The 18,437-nt window shown below is 41.9% G+C and overlaps 1 protein-coding gene across 1 annotated transcript in view; it reads right to left on the minus strand.

Moving 5' to 3' along the window:
- The window catches only part of LOC141271871 (uncharacterized), a 137,592-nt gene extending 130,726 nt beyond the window's left edge, over positions 1 to 6,866 (minus strand). Inside the window, exon 1 of the mRNA XM_073682069.1 lies at positions 6,757 to 6,866. Coding sequence (XP_073538170.1) covers positions 6,757 to 6,774 — 18 coding nt within the window. The 5' untranslated portion in view covers positions 6,775 to 6,866. The remainder of the gene's footprint in view (positions 1 to 6,756) is intronic.
- Positions 6,867 to 18,437: the final 11,571 nt, after the last annotated feature.

The following is an 18,437-nucleotide window of genomic DNA, read 5'->3' on the forward strand; positions in this document are numbered from 1 at the left end:
CAGCGAGCCACTTAGTTATCACTTTTGTCTTGTGACATGGGGCTCCATTTGGAGAAGTTGCTCTTGAGGATGTTTAGATCCCATTCTTTATTCATGGCAGTGATCTTAGCCAAAATTGTGAGTGAGCCCACTCCACTAGATGAAAATCCTGCAACACGTATGTCTTCATAGGCTCTGACATCTGAGCAACATGCTAGTGGGTGTGAGGGGGCCAGGTAAGAATATTACCATGGGGCCCATAGGACTCTGGCAATGCCACTGGTCCCGGTGATAGCTCCCCTTATTTGCTGTGGTAGATTATATCATATGATAGCTGCAAGGCGTTATGGGGAAACCCCCATGGCCGCACAGGATGTAACTGATCTCTTCTAGAAGTCTTCAGCATTTAGCAAAATGGTGCCGGGAATTTTTCTTCTTTCTTTGTCGATCCTATCAATTTGCACAGTTTTCAAATTTATAAGTGAGAGAGCTGGACACGAGACAACTAGAGCAGCTTGCTCATGAGGAGTGGGCCAAAATACCTGTCGAGAGGTGCAGAAGTCTCATTGACAGTTACAGGAATCCTTTGATTGCCTCAAAAGGTTGTTCAACAAAATATTAAGTTAAGAAGAACCATCATTTCTTTCCAGTCCTATTTCATGAGTTTAATTTTAAAAAAATTCCGCGGAAGCAGAAAAGCAATGTCTGACTTTCATTCTTTCATTTTCATAGATTTTTAATTTATTATTACTTTTGTCAGATTCAAGTTATTTCTGTGACCATTGTGGGTTTTTCTTTCATTAAACGAGGGGTACCAACAATTTTGACCACGTGTGTAGATACACGGCTCCACTCCATATACATCACACATATACACAACTCGGCTCCGTACACATTATACACAGCTCCACTCCGTACACGCTGCACACAGACGGCTCCACACCAGTCATACATATACACGGCTCCGCTCCATGCACATAATCTGCAACGTATGCAAGCGGCTCAGCTCTGCATGCATCGTACACACATGACTATGCTCTATATACATCATACACATAGGATTCAGCTCTGTATGCTTAATATACACACAGCTCCACCCTACACACGCCATACACGCGCGGCTCCGCTCCGTACACCTTGTACACGCGCGGCTCCGCTCCGTACACCTCGTACACATGCAGCTCCGCTCCGTACACCTCGTACACGCGCGGCTCCGCTCCGTACACCTCGTACACGCGCGGCTCCGCTCCGTACACCTCGTACACACGCGGCTCTGCTACATCCACACTGTAAACCCCTCCTGACCCCACACATAACCTTCACCTCATCCAGCACCATGACAACCAGCACAGCAGAGTCCTGCATCCACTGAGGCCCCTGATCAAGTGATCCCTGACTCCTCCCCTCCTGTGACCTCATCACAGGTCCTGTGCGCACAGAACAGCCATATATGTGGTGGCGGCTCTGCATGTGGAGGTATGTGGAGATTCCCCCATTACTGGGCGCAGGGGGGCATTAACCCCTCCATTTCCAGAGATAGTGCCCCCTTCCCCCAGTTCTGCCATGTGTATATGTACAGTAATATAATGTGGGTTTTGCTCATGTATATGTAATGTAGGTGCCGGGATGCAACGCACAGAATAGTCAGGGATTGCTAAAACCACTTTATATGTATAACAAATATTATGCAAGGGGGTTAGTAACAGGGATAATAAACAACCGCTTGGAATAACAATGAGTAACAGTTTCAGTGAGTAAGGGTAAAGTTCTCTGCATAAATGTGATGCACCCAGTCGTGGGAGTCACCACGTGAGTTATCTTTGTATGGCCCTAGCGGGGGTCACCTGTATTCCCGCTAGGCCGCAAGTCTCTTCTGGATAAAGTCTATCAGCTCCTGTTTAGCCTCCCATGCACCAAACGGCCCCCTCCCAACCTGAAATCTAACTGTCCCTGTACCGTAAGTGGAAATTGGAAGTGACGGCTTATTTCACTTGCGCAATTCCTCCGCTACTATTGGCACTTCTCTCCTATCGCAGTCCTCTCTTAGCTCTTCTCGGCTAGACCGTCAACAGTAGTCTCTCACGCTTGGGGTGCGGGGATCCAGACCTCGGCTCTTGACAGGCAGCTTTGGGTCCCAGGAACTTACTCTGTGTGGGGCGTAGGTTTTGACTCTGGGCCACACTTGCAGGGCTCAGGGCGCTTCTGTGAGGAGTCCAGAATTTCTCAGGCGGCGTCTAACTCTGATGCAGTGCAGGCCTCTGGCTGGGGCCTGCCGCGCTGGGATCTGCGGTCCCTCTGGAACCCGTCTGCTCCACTCTGTAGCCTGGCGCCAAATCTCCCTGCGTCTTGGCGCCCTGGGCTTTTATATCCAGGAAATCCTTCCTGGAGGTCACCTGATCAGGTGCAGCGTCTGAATCTCTTCCCCCTCCAACTCTTCTGGCATAACTTCTGGCCAGCAGATGGCAACCTTTCCTCATCTCTGACACATCCTGAAAGAATCCTCCTTTATTGCACTCCACTACATATACATACATAAATTAACCCCTCCATTCCCAGAGATAGTCCCCCCTTTCCCCAGTTCTGCCATGTGTATATGTACAGTAATATAACGCTGGATGTGCTCATGTGTACAGGGGACATTAACCCCTCCATTCCCGGAGATAGTGCCCCCCTTCCCCCAGTTCTGCCATTTGAATATGCACAGTAATATAACGCTGGATGTGCTCATGTATTCAGGGGACATTAACCCCTCTATTCCCAAAAATAGTGCCCCATTTCTCCCAGTTCTGCCTTGTGTATATGTACAGTAATATAATGCTGGATGCGCTCATGTATACAGGGGGCATTAACCCCTCCATTCCTGGAGATAGTGCCTCCTTCCCCCAGTTCTGCCATGTGTATATGTACAGTAATATAACGCTGGATGTGCTCATGTATACAGGGGACATTAACCCCTCCATTCCTGGAGATAGTGCCCCCTTCCCCCAGTTCTGCCATGTGTATATGTACAGTAATATAACGCTGGATGTGCTCATGTATACAGGGGACATTAACCCCTCCATTCCTGGAGATAGTGCCCCCTTCCCCCAGTTCTGCCATGTGTATATGTACAGTAATATAACGCTGGATGTGCTCATGTATACAGGGGACATTAACCCCTCCATTCCTGGAGATAGTGCCCCCTTCCCCCAGTTCTGCCATGTGTATATGTACAGTAATATAACGCTGGATGTGCTCATGTATACAGGGGACATTAACCCCTCCATTCCTGGAGATAGTGCCCCCTCCCCCAGTTCTGCTATGTGTATATGTACAGTAATATAACGCTGGATGTGCTCATGTATACGGGGGGCATTAACTCCTCCATTCCCGGAGATAATGCCCCCCTCCCCCAGTTCTGCCATGTGTATATGTACAGTAATGTAACGCTGGATGTGCTCATGTATACAGGGGACATTAACCCCTCCATTCCCGGAGATAGTGCCCCCCTCCCCCAGTTCTGCCATGTGTATATGTACAGTAATATAACGCTGGATGTGCTCATGTATACAGGGTGCATTAACCTCTCCATTCCCGGAGATAGTGCCCCCTCCCCCCAGTTCTGCCATGTGTATATGTACAGTAATATAACGCTGGATGTGCTCATGTATTCAGGGGACATTAACCCCTCTATTCCCAAAAATAGTGCCCCATTTCTCCCAGTTCTGCCTTGTGTATATGTACAGTAATATAATGCTGGATGCGCTCATGTATACAGGGGGCATTAACCCCTCCATTCCTGGAGATAGTGCCTCCTTCCCCCAGTTCTGCCATGTGTATATGTACAGTAATATAACGCTGGATGTGCTCATGTATACGGGGGGCATTAACTCCTCCATTCCCGGAGATAATGCCCCCCTCCCCCAGTTCTGCCATGTGTATATGTACAGTAATGTAACGCTGGATGTGCTCATGTATACAGGGGACATTAACCCCTCCATTCCCGGAGATAGTGCCCCCCTCCCCCAGTTCTGCCATGTGTATATGTACAGTAATATAACGCTGGATGTGCTCATGTATACAGGGTGCATTAACCTCTCCATTCCCGGAGATAGTGCCCCCTCCCCCCAGTTCTGCCATGTGTATATGTACAGTAATATAACGCTGGATGTGCTCATGTATACAGGGGACATTAACCCCTCCATTCCAGAAGATAGTGCCCCCCTCCCCCAGTTCTGCCATGTGTATATGTACAGTAATATAACGCTGGATGTGCTCATGTATACGGGGGGGGTCTCTGGTTTGGGGACAGATGATGCTTTCTCTCTGGGATGGAGATTTAGAGAGAAAGGACAGTACTCGCTTTGCTGAATTTAAACTCTAGCTCTGAACCCACTGACACTGCAGGAGCCCAGATCACATGCAGTGTCAGTGCAGACATGCTCTCACCCCTCTCTCCTGTTGGTCGCCTGTTACTGTGTGTTCTTGTTTGCTGTGAGCGTCTGTGTGTCTTCACTGACACTGTGTATGCTCTGAGCTCCTGCAGTGTCAGTGGGTGCAGGGTTGAAATTTCAATTCAAGCAGAGCTCCAAAGGAAGCACTGTCAATCACACTAAGGGGTGTGGAGATTTGCAATTGTGAGGGCAGAATGGTCCCTAATTTACATATGCAATATAACTTTTTTGTGTGTAATATATATATTTATATATACAGTACAGACCAAAAGTTTGGACACACCTTCTCATTTAAAGATTTCTCTGTATTTTCATGACTTTAAAAATTGTACATTCACACTGAAGGCATCAAAACTATGAATTAACACATGTGGAATTATATACTTAACAAAAAAGTGTGAAACAACTGAAAATATGTCTTATATTCTAGGTTCTTCAAAGTAGCCACCTTTTGCTTTGATGACCGCTTTGCACACTCTTGGCATTCTCTTGATGAGCTTCAAGAGGTAGTCACCGGAAATGGTCTTCCAACAATCTTGAAGGAGTACCCAGAGATGCTTAGCACTTGTTGGCCCTTTTGCCTTTGTCTGCGGTCCAGCTCACCCCAAACCATCTCGATTGGGTTCAGGTCTGGTGACTGTGGAGGCCAGGTCATCTGGCGTAGCACCCCATCACTCTACTTCTTGTTCAAATAGCCCTTACACAGCCTGGAGGTGTGTTTGGGGTCAATGTCCTGTTGAAAAATAAATGATGGTCCAACTAAACGCAAACCGGATGGAATAGCATGCCGCTGCAAGATGCTGTGGTAGCCATGCTGGTTCAGTATGCCTTCAATTTTGAATAAATTGCCAACAGTGTCACCCTTCAAAGCACCCCCACACCATCACACCTCCTCCTCTATGCTTCATGGTGGGAACCAGGCCTGTAGAGTCCATCCGTTCACCTTTTCTGCGTCGCACAAAGTCACGGTGGTTGGAACCAAAGATCTCAAATTTGGACTCATCAGACCAAAGCACAGATTTCCACTGGTCTAATGTCAATTCCTTGTGTTCTTTAGCCCAAACAAGTCTCTTCTGCTTGTTGCCTGTCCATAGCAGTGGTTTCCTAGCAGCTATTTTACCATGAAGGCCTGCTGCACAAAGTCTCCTCTTAACAGTAGTTGAAGAGATGTGTCTGCTGCTAGAACTCTGTGTGGCATTGACCTGGTCTCTAATCTGAGCTGCTGTTAACCTGCGATTTCTGAGGCTGGTGACTCTTGGTCTTCCTTTCCTGGGGCGGTCCCCATGTGAGCCAGTTTCTTTGTAGCGCTTGATGGTTTTTGCAACTGCACTTGGGGACACTTTCAAAGTTTTCCTAATTTTTCGCACTGACTGACCTTCCTTTCTTAAAGTAATGATGGTCACTCGTTTTTCTTTACTTAGCTGCTTTTTTCTTGCCATAATACAAATTCTAACAGTCTATTCAGTAGGACTATCAGCTGTGTATCCATCTGACTTCTCCACAACACAACTGATGGTCCCAACCCCATTTATAAGGCAAGAAATCCCATTTATTAAACCTGACAGGGCACATCTGTGAAGTGAAAACCATTTCCGGTGACTACCTCTTGAAGCTCATCAAGAGAATGCCAAGAGTGTGCAAAGCAGTCATCAAAGCAAAAGGTGGCTACTTTGAAGAACCTAGAATATAAGACTTATTTTCAGTTGTTTCACACTTTTTTGTTAAGTATATAATTCCACATGTGTTAATTCATAGTGTTGATGCCTTCAGTGTGAATGTACAATTTTCATAGTCATGAAAATACAGAAAAATCTTTAAATGAGAAGGTGTGTCCAAACTTTTGGTCTGTACTGTGTATATATATATATATATATATATAAAATGTATATTAAAGACAGCACCATTTCATCTTACTCACTAGTGGGTGCCAGGCCTCCAAACAGTTTGTCCAAACTGTTGCATATCAATAGAAAGAATATCAAAAGGCAGCACTCCAAAAATATTTTAGAAAAAATGGACTTTAATGAGCCCAAAAGGCAACGTTTCGGTTCACAGAACCTTTCTCAAGCAGAGTTCAAGTGCATATGGTGCAATATATATAGTTACAAACAGTGATTCCATAATTACAATTAATTTATACAAAAACATGATTTCACAAGAAAAGTGCAATAGTGCATATCACAAAATACTATTCAGTTACATACATAGTGATAAAATTTTAGACAGATATATTATTATCATCAATATCATGATCTATGACTCTCATAAAGTGATAAGTGCTTTGATTAATATTCATTAGTGCCAGGTGTACATTATAAATAATATATTTGAGGATGCGACTCACCCTGCAGCAATCATGCATGACCACGTTCCCTACTTCCTCCACGCTGTCCTCGGCGTCTCAGAATCCCATCTGCGCATGTCTCCCAGGAAATCCACATTATCTCGTCACATGATCGGGGCAAACCTGGTCCGCCCACTCCGTGACGTCACCGGGCATGCGCATTACACTTCTAATGCTACGGTCGCCATCTTTTAAATTGGCAAGCCCCACCAAAGAATTTTCTTCAAATATAAACAAAGTATGTACTTCAATGATTTCTCTTATCCCCTATTAGTAATAAAAACGCACTGTTTCTCATTATTAGGGACAACATTCTGTTAGTAGTTTCTCAATATATTTGCATTGCAATGACAGTATCCAAATAGTAATTCCTGTGTCCATAAGTGAACGGAGGGATAATATATTATTACATAACCCAAACACCCTTCCATGGAATTCCCTATTCCTAGGTTCATCCATGGAGTGAGATTAATAGGTCAGAGGAGGAACCTTCAACAGGTCCCCACCTCCTTCCCAATCTCAGGTGTTTAATTGGGAATACACTACAATCCAATTCCCTCCATAAGTAGGAATACCACTTCCTAATGTAAAAATATATTTTTATAACTTCATTAGATGGAGACTTGAAAATTTTCAATTATTATATATATATAGAAGAACAATTTTTTAAGAAAAAATCCATTCCCAGAGGAAGTCTCTCTCTCTTTATACGCATGTTGCTGCAGGTCAAGTCGCCTCCACAAACCACCAAAGTGAGAGTGATTAATCTGCAAGAAACCAGAAAAATCCATATATAAATATATTAAAATTCTAAAAATACTCCAAATTTCATATATTGCTACGTCTGAACATACTCCTCAGGTGATACTTGCTATATTAAATTCAACATTCAATCCATTTGGCTTCAACGTATTCAAGTTATGAATCCACTCAAGTTCCTTTATTCTTAATAATCGTATTCTATCCCCACCCCGTCTTTGCACAGGGACAGCATCTATAATTCTAAATCTTAATTGTGTCACAGTATGTCCCGCCTCCACAAAATGCTTTGATACAGGTAAATCCATCCTCTTTTTTCTAATGGAATGTCTATGATTATTCATACGAGTTTTAAAATCGCAGATGGGATTCTGAGACGCCGAGGACAGCGTGGAGGAAGTAGGGAACGTGGTCATGCATGATTGCTGCAGGGTGAGTCGCACCCTCAAATATATTATTATTTATAATGTACACCTGGCACTAATGAATATTAATCAAAGCACTTATCACTTTATGAGAGTCATGGATCATGATATTGATGATAATAATATATCTGTCTAAAATTTTATCACTATGTACAGTACAGACCAAAAGTTTGGACACACCTTCTCATTTAAAGATTTCTCTGTATTCTCATGACTATGAAAATTGTACATTCACACTGAAGGCATCAAAACTATGAATTACCACATGTGGAATTATATACTTAACAAAAAAGTGTGAAACAACTGAAAATATGTCTTATATTCTAGGTTCTTCAGAGTAGCCACCTTTTGCTTTGATGACTGCTTTGCACACTCTTGGCATTCTCTTGATGAGCTTCAAGAGGTAGTCACCGGAAATGGTCTTCCAACAATCTTGAAGGAGTTCCCAGAGATGCTTAGCACTTGTTGGCCCTTTAGCCTTCACTCTGCGGTCCAGCTCACCCCAAACCATCTCGATTGGGTTCAGGTCTGGTGACTGTGGAGGCCAGGTCATCTGGCGTAGCACCCCATCACTCTCCTTCTTGGTCAAATAGCCCTTACACAGCCTGGAGGTGTGTTTGGGGTCATTGTCCTGTTGAAAAATAAATAATGGTCCAACTAAACACAAACCAGATGGAATAGCATGCTGCTGCAAGATGCTGTGGTAGCCATGCTGGTTCAGTATGCCTTCAATTTTGAATAAATCCCCAACAGTGTCACCAGCAAAGCTCCCTCACACCATCACACCTCCTCCTCCATGCTTCACGGTGGGAACCAGGCATGTAGAGTCCATCCGTTCACCTTTTCTGCGTCACACAAAGACACGGTGGTTGGAACCAAAGATCTCAAATTTGGACTCATTAGACCAAAGCACAGATTTCCACTGGTCTAATGTCCATTCCTTGCGTTCTTTAGCCCAAACAAGTCTCTTCTGCTTGCTGCCTGTCCTTAGCAGTGGTTTCCGAGCAGCTATTTTACCATGAAGGCCTGCTGCACAAAGTCTCCTCTTAACAGTTGTTGAAGAGATGTGTCTGCTGCTAGAACTCTGTGTGGCATTGACCTGGTCTCTAATCTGAGCTGCTGTTAACCTGCGATTTCTGAGGCTGGTGACTCGGATAAACTTATCCTCAGAAGCAGAGGTGACTCTTGGTCTTCCTTTCCTGGGGCGGTCCTCATGTGAGCCAGTTTCTTTGTAGCGCTTGATGGTTTTTGCAACTGCACTTGGGGACACTTTCAAAGTTTGCCCATTTTTTCGGACTCACTGACCTTCAGTTCTTAAAGTAATGATGGCCACTCGTTTTTCTTTATTTAGCTGCTGTTTTCTTGCCATAATACAAATTCTAACAGTCTATTCAGTAGGACTATCAGCTGTGTATCCACCTGACTTCTGCACAACACAACTGAGGGTCCCAACCCCATTTATAAGGCAAGAAATCCCACTTATTAAACCTGACAGTGCACACCTGTGAAGTGAAAACCATTTCCGGTGACTACCCCTTGAAGCTCATCAAGAGAATGCCAAGAGTGTGCAAAGCAGTCATCAAAGCAAAAGGTGGCTACTTTGAAGAACCTAGAATATAAGACATATTTTCAGTTGTTTCACACTTTTTAGTTAAGTATATAATTCCACATGTGTTAATTCATAGTTTTGATGCCTTCAGTGTGAATGTACAATTTTCATAGTCATGAAAATACAGAAAAATCTTTAAATGAGAAGGTGTGTCCAAACTTTTGGTCTGTACTGTATGTAACTGAATATTATTTAGTGATATGCACTATTGCACTTTTCTTGTGAAATCATGTTTTTGTATAAATTAATTGTAATTATGGAATCACTGTTTGTAACTATATATATTGCACCATATGCACTTGAACTCTGCTTGAGAAAGGTTCTGTGAACCGAAACGATGCCTTTTGGGCTCATTAAAGTCCATTTTTTCTAAAATATTTTTGGAGTGCTGCCTTTTGATATTCTTTCTATAAATATATATATACATATATATATATATATATATATATATAATATATATATACACAGTACAGACCAAAAGTTTGGACACACCTTCTCATTTAAAGATTTTTCTGTATTTTCATGACTTTGAAAATTGTACATTCACACTGAAGGCATCAAAACTATGAATTAACACATGTGGAATTATATACTTAACAAAAAAAGTGTGAAACAACTGAAAATAAGTCTTATATTCTAGGTTCTTCAAAGTAGCCACCTTTTGCTTTGATGACTGCTTTGCACACTCTTGGCATTCTCTTGATGAGCTTCAAGAGGTAGTCACCGGAAATGGTTTTCACTTCACAGGTGTGCCCTGTCAGGTTTAATAAGTGGGATTTCTTGCCTTATAAATGGGGTTGGGACCATCAGTTGTGTTGTGCAGAAGTCTGGTGGATACACAGCTGATAGTGAAGAGCAAGGAGAAAGATTTCATCCAGTAGGACTAAGAGCACAAAGGTTTTCAGGAAAGTAGTCCAAATGGAAATGTAGAAAATGTAACTTCATATTCATCAGACAAACCAAGGCTTTGAAATGTTCCAGCACGTTCTCCATGATGGACTTAAATTTTGGATCTTTGTTACCTAGAAATTTCTTTATAACTTCTTGATGTACAATACAAAGTTATATTGTGGTACTGTGTTAGCCAGAAAAATCGATGTAAATACTTTTATGCCAAAAATGACAAAAGTATTCTCGGAGTGATACCTTTATTGGCTAAGCAGAAAAAAATATATATACAGTACAGACCAAATGTTTGGACACACCTTCTCATTTAAAGATTTTTCTGTATTTTCATGACTATGAAAATTGTACATTCACACTGAAAGCATCAATACTATGAATTAACACATGTGGAATTATATACTTAACAAAAAAGTGTGAAACAACTGAAAATATGTCTTATATTCTAGGTTCTTCAAAGTAGCCACCTTTTGCTTTGATGACTGCTTTGCACACTCTTGGCATTCTCTTGATGAGCTTCAAGAGGTAGTCACCGGAAATGGTTTTCACTTCACAGGTGTGCCCTGTCAGGTTTAATAAGTGGGATTTCTTGCCTTATAAATGGGGTTGGGACCATCAGTTGTGTTGTGCAGAAGTCTGGTGGATACACAGCTGATAGTCCTACTGAATAGACTGTTAGAATTTGTATTATGGCAAGAAAAAAGCAGCTAAGTAAAGAAAAACGAGTGGCCATCATTCCTTTAAGAAATGAAGGTCAGTCAGTGTGAAAAATTGGGAAAACTTTGAAAGTGTCCCCAAGTGCAGTTGCAAAAAACATCAAGCGCTACAAAGAAACTGGCTCACATGAGGACCGCCCCAGGAAAGGAAGACCAAGAGTCACCTCTGCTTCTGAGGATAAGTTTATCCGAGTCACCAGCCTCAGAAATCGCAGGTTAACAGCAGCTCAGATTAGAGACCAGGTCAATGCCACACAGAGTTCTAGCAGCAGACACATCTCTACAACTGTTAGGAGACTTTGTGCAGCAGGCCTTCATGGTAAAATAGCTGCTCGGAAACCACTGCTAAGGACAGGCAACAAGCAGAAGAGACTTGTTTGGGCTAAAGAACACAAGGAATGGACATTAGACCAGTGGAAATCTGTGCTTTGGTCTGATGAGTCCAAATTTAAGATCTTTAGTTCCAACCACCGTGTCTTTGTTCGACGCAGAAAAGGTGAACGGATGGACTCTACATGCCTGGTTCCCACCGTGAAGCATGGAGGAGGAGGTGTGATGGTGTGGGGTGCTTTGCTGGTGACACTGTTGGGGATTTATTCAAAATTCTAGGCATACTGAACCAGCATGGCTACCACAGCATCTTGCAGCGGCATGCTATTCCATCCGGTTTGCGTTTACTTGGACCATCATTTATTTTCCAACAGGACAATGACCCAAAACACACCTCCAGGCTGTGTAAGGGCTATTTGACCAAGAAGGGGAGTGATGGGGTGCTATGCCAGATGACCTGGCCTCCACAGTCACCAGACCTGAACCCAATCGAGATGGTTTGGGGTGAGCTGGACTGCAGAGTGAAGGCAAAAGGGCCAACAAGTGCTAAGCATCTCTGGGAACTCCTTCAAGATTGTTGGAAGACCATTTCCGGTGACTACCTCTTGAAGCTCATCAAGAGAATGCCAAGAGTGTGCAAAGCAGTCATCAAAGCAAAAGGTGGCTACTTTGAAGAACCTAGAATATAAGACATATTTTCAGTTGTTTCACACTTTTTTGTTAAGTATATAATTCCACATGTGTTAATTCATAGTTTTGATCCCTTCAGTGTGAATGTACAATTTTCAGGCTATTGGCCCATGATGCAGAAATGCTGCATATTTTTTCCGCTTCTCCCTGGCAGGAAAAACGCATGCGGTTTTTACATGCATTTTTCCCACCAGGTAGAAGCGTTTGTCAAGCGTTCTTCACATGCATTTCTGCATGCAGGTTATCAAGTGCTTTTCCAAGCGATTTTAGCATCACTTGGAAAAGTGCTTGACAACTTGGTCACACTATATAAATCCATGCAACCGGCATGGATTTATAGTAGTGTGACCAAGTTAGTTAAAAAAAAAAGAATGAGAATGGTAAAAAATAAAAAAAAAAAGATTATACTTACCTTCCGATGTCCTCCCGATGTTTTCTCCGCTGCGTCCGGTGTCTTGGGCGGCTTGCGGTGGTGTGAAGGACCTGCGGTGACGTCATTGAGTCATGTGACAGGTCACATGACTCACTGACGTCATGGCAGGTCCTTCACAACACCGGGACCCATACAGCAGACCAGACGGAGGGGAGAAAACACCGGGAGGACATCGGAAGGTAAGTATAATCTTTATTTTTTATTTTAAATTATTTTTTTAACAGGTTCTATGGTACACAGGTCTGGATTAGAGTCTCCTCTCCTCCAGACCTGGGTACCATCCGCACATTGAACCGTGTGATATCAGCATGTGCAGATGCAGTGATGCGGATGTCACGCGGTCCAATGCAAGTCAATCGCGGCGATTACGCTTCGTGCCCGCAAAATTAATGGACATGCTGCGTATTTTTCCGCAATGATAATCCGCAGCGGAAATTTCCGCAGCATGTGCATAGCACATGCGGATTATCATTGGGGACCATGGGGCACGTATTACCAAGCATTTTTTAAGCGTTTTCGCTGCGGAAATTCCACGGCAAAAACGCTTGAAAAACGCATAGTGGGCACGCAGCCTTATAGTCATGTTAATACAGAAAAATCTTTAAATGAGAAGGTGTGTCCAAACTTTTGGTCTGTACTATATATGTAAGCTTTCAGAGCACAGAGGCTCCTTAGTCAGCTAAGATTACGAATTAATTCAAATTATTTTTTTTTGTTGCAAAATGAGAGGCCTTGGGAATGTTTAATTATCTGGAGGTGTGAATTGTGTCCATGTAGTGAGTCATAAACCCAGGTGTTATATTTAGTCCTGTTGTCAGTGAATTGAACATCCTTATCAATTTGAATTCCCCAATTTTTCTTTCTCTGTTGCCCTTGAAGTGACCTTTTAGTATTAAAACTTTTAGATCTTTCATACAGTGTCCCCGGCCAGAGAAATGTTTTCCCACAGGTGTGTCCAGTTCATTCTTAATTGTGTGTCTGTGTAAATTCATTCTCGTTTGCAGTTTTTGCATCTTTTCTCCAATATAAACTCCTTCCGAGGACCTTGTACATTGTATCATGTACACCACATTGGAGGATGTACATGATGTACAATACAAAGTTATATTGTGGTACAGTGTTAGCCAGAAAAAATTGATGTAAATACTTGTATGCCAAAAATGACAAAAGTATTCTTGGGGTGATACCTTTATTGGCTAACCAGAAAATATATATATATATGCAAGCTTTTAGAGCACAGAGGCTCCTTCTTCAGGCAAGATTGCAAATGAATTCATAAGACAAAAGGCACAACATTTGAGAGATGTTACAACAAGACATTTGTTCATGAGGTGTAAGTTGTGATGCCTCCTACAGATAAGTTAGGGAGAGAAAATTAGTTTTTTTTGTTGCAAAATGAGAGGCCTTGGGAATGTTTAATTATCTGGAGGTGTGAATTGTGTCCATGTAGTGAGTCATAAACCCAGGTGTTATATTTAGTTCTGTTGTCAGTGAGTTGAACATCCTTATCAATTTAAATTCTCAAATTTTTCTTTCCCTGTTGCCCTTGAAGTGACCTTTTAGTATTAAAACTTTTAGATCTTTCATACAGTGTCCCCAGCCAGAGAAATGTTTTCCCACAGGTGTATCCAGTTCATTCTTAATTGTGTGTCTGTGTAAATTCATTCTCGTTTGTAGCCTTTGCATAGTTTCTCCAATATAAACTCCTTCTGGGCACCTTGTACATTGTATCATGTACACCACATTGGAGGATGTACAAAAAGGAAAACTTAATCCCCAAAGGCCTCATAATAAGGAATCCGACTCAGTATACCTACAATACCCATTTTTCACAGAAACTTTGCTACAGATCATCTGAGAGACAGCGGAATCACCTCATTGGATTTTTCTACAACAAGAAGAGGACCATCCATAAGGAGATAACTTCTCTACAGGACCGAATACAAGGACCAGATTCATGTCTAATTAAGGAGACATTACAGGATTTTTACAAAAAATTGCAATATCACCTTATTATCAATAAGAAAAAGAAACTTGACAGACTGAGGAAGAAAGCAGGTCTCAATGTAGTTGAAGGTAAGCCCAATTTACAAAATCATTTTAATACATCGTCCTCTGTTGTGAACCTCTCACAGTATGAGCCAAACACAGGAGAAATTAATGTTTTATCAAAGGGACTAACATTCTGTCCTACAAAACAACTTGATACGGCTCAATTTTGTAGTGATATCGAGGAATTCTTCCGCAGATTACCGCTTAAAGAATTCTTTCACAACCATGAAGATATCACACCACAAGATAATCTGAACAACACATCAAAAAAGAAAAAGAGGACAGACTGGACCCCACAGCCTGGGCACAACCAAACTCTAGATCACTACGTAGACTGTTTCCATAAAAAAGTTAAATCTGACATTTTGGACAGACACAACAAAGTGCCGCACAATATCAGTATGGAGGAAAGAAAAGCCATACAGTCTTTAAAAGCAAATAACAATATCATTATCAAACCAGCAGACAAAGGAGGAGCTGTAGTCATTATGAACATGTCAGATTACATCCAGGAAACACACAGACAACTGTTGGATATAAAATACTACACTCCACTTCAGGAAGATCCCACCAAAAAATACACAGATGAACTAACACATATCATCAAGGGGTTTGATTCTACTTCATCCTCACTACTGGAACTAATACCAGACAATCCCCAAACAGGTACCTTCTACATGTTACCTAAAATACATAAAGAAGGTAATCCTGGGAGGCCAATCATTTCTGGCATTGGGACATTAATGGAAAATATCTCAGGCTGGGTAGAGAACATTCTGAAACCCCTGGTGAGACGCACACCCAGCTATATCCAGGACACCACTGATATTCTCTGCAAACTGTCAGCGCTGGGCCCACTTCCGGAGGACACAATACTAGCCACCATGGATGTAGAGTCCTCTCTTCTCCAACATTCCTCATGAGGATGGGATTGCAGCATGCAAACATTTCCTACAAAAAAACAATCTGGCTACAGAACCAACTCTGCAATTCATCAGGTTTGTGCTCCATCACAATTATTTCTCCTTTGGGAACAATTTATACCAACAATGTATGGGTAGCGCCATGGGAAGAAAAATGTCCCCACAATATGTCAACCTGTTTATGGCTAAACTAGAGGAGGAGTTTTTGTCATCTTGCTCTAATAAACCCCTAGCATACTTCCGCTACATTGATGATCTGCTAATAATCTGGACAGGCTCAAAAGATGATCTCCTTACCTTCCATGATAACTTCAACAGGTTCCACCCAACCATCAAGCTCACCCTCAACTTCTCAAATTTCCAAATACATTTTCTGGACATGATCATATACATCAAAGACAATACCATACAAACATCAATTTACCATAAGCCCACAGGACGTCCAGCATATCTTAGATGGAACAGCTTTCATTCAAGACACACAAAAAAATCCATCATCTACAGTCAGGCTCTGAGGTAATAGATGAACAAATTCACAGAGCTACAAGGATACCAAGAAGTAGCCTCCTGGATTACAGACAAAGGGAGAACAACAACAGGGTACTTCTTGTGGTCACATACAACCCCCACATGAACATCCTAAGGAAAATTGGTGCTGATCTCCAACCCATATTCCACAGAGAACACAAACTGAAATGAATATTCCCAGAACTACCACTTCTCTCCTACAAACAGCCCCCTAACTTAAGGAATCTCCTTGTCAGATGTCCTCTCATCACCATTAGTGACGTGCACATTCCCATGTAAAAAAAAAAAAGCAAAACTTGTACCCACATATTACCATCAAATACAGTCTGCATACGTATCACAAATCAAGACTACAAAATCATGGATGTCTTTTCATGTACATCCTCCAATGTGATGTACATGATACAATGTACAAGGTGTCCGGAAGGAGTTTATATTGGAGAAATGATGCAAAAACTGCAAACGAGAATGAATTTACACAGACACACAATTAAGAATGAACTGGACACACCTGTGGGAAAACATTTCTCTGGCCGGGGACACTGTATGAAAGATCTAAAAGTTTTAATACTAAAAAGGTCACTTCAAGGGCAACAGGGAAAGAAAAATTTGAGAATTTAAATTGATAAGGATGTTCAACTCACTGACAACAGAACTAAATATAACACCTGAGTTTATGACTCACTACATGGACACAATTCGCACCTCCAGATAATTAAACATTCCCAAGGCATCTCATTTTGCAACAAAAAACCTAATTTGATCTCCCTATCTTATCAGTAAGAGGCATCACACCTTACACCTCATGAACAAATGTCTTGTTGTAACATCTCTCAAATGTTGTGCCTTTTGTCTTATGAATTAATTTGTAATCTTGCCTGAAGAAGGAGCCTCTGTGCTCTGAAAGCTTGCATATATATCTTTTTTTTCTGGTTAGCCAATAAAGGTATCACTCCGAGAGTACTATTATAATTTTTGGCATAAAAGCATTTATAATTTCTTAAAAAGAATCCCAAGCTCTTTTCTCAACAGCTTTAATTTTTGTTTTGAACACGTTATCCTTCACGAGTTTCCAAATATTCAGACCCACAAAGATGCCTTCCTTCAGTTTTGCTTCTGACAGTACTGAAATTTGGAACACAGGTACTTAAGTCTCTCCTTTCGGTAGAGCTTTCACGAACTGCTTAATCATTCCAAGATTAATTTGGAGTTGTGGCAGAAGAATTTTACTGGGATCAACAAAACTTTCCGCAGCTAACTATGTTCTTGAGTCCAGGTTGCAAAGATGTTCTCGTTGGCAAACTTTTTTGGCTCCAGTCCTATCACGGCTGTCCCATTCACATAAAAAGCATGGGTTCTTTGTGTATCCTCCTTGCTGCCCAAGAAGCAAAGAGAGAGCTTTCAGATCACCACGTATTGACCAACCTTGATCCTCAGAGTTAAATTTCTTGAGAATAAAGTCTAAATTCTCATAGCTTTCCTTCAAGTGCACAGAATGCCTAACAGTCACTGAAGCATACTTGCTGCCATTGTGCAGTAACACAGCCTTCAGACTTTTTTTGGATGAATCAATAAAGAATCTCCACTCACTCACATTGTAGTCAATGTTAAATTTTCCTATAAGCCCAGGAACATCATTCTAATACACTAGAGCACCGTCTTTAGAAAAGTATGGAAGGAATTCCTTTTCTCTGCTTCTGTACCATGAAAAACAGGTACCAGGAGCTAGTAGGTTGTTTTCCTTAAGTCTAGAGCCTAAAAGTTCTGCAGAATGTTTAGAAAGGTCCAAATCCCTGACTAAATCATTTAATCGTAGCTGTTAAAAATGCTGTTGCTGGTTGGGACTAGCATGAAAATCTTTGTCAGAATCCTGCTCTTCATGTTCTGAATCAGGTATATCTTCAAGTTTCCCCGAAACCGTGAAGGGACAGGTATTTCTGGACCATGAGGCACAGGACAAATCGCTGATTGAAGGTTCAAGTATATAATTTATTTCTTATTTTTAAAGTTGAATACCTCCACGTTGCAGGTACAAAAGTAGCAGTCATGACTATGATTTTGCAGTTTCCTCCAGATCATAGGCACGCCAAAACTCTCTCTCTCTTCCCTTTAGACCACGGTCTTAGTTCTTCTACACAAACCAAACACACTACATGTGGAGCCCACGACTTGTCCTGATCACCTAGTTTTACACCAAAGTACGCATAATACACTTTTCTAAAGAAGTCTGTAATGTTCCTTCATAGTTTCTTCACTACAAAACAAACGCAAATGTAGCAAAAGTTGTCGGGTGAATTACGACACCCCCTTGTA

Source organism: Phyllobates terribilis, unplaced genomic scaffold, assembly GCF_046119375.1.
Source record: "Phyllobates terribilis strain yellow unplaced genomic scaffold, ASM4611937v1 Scaffold_5__5_contigs__length_657084704, whole genome shotgun sequence".
Taxonomy (NCBI): Eukaryota; Metazoa; Chordata; class Amphibia; order Anura; family Dendrobatidae; genus Phyllobates; species Phyllobates terribilis.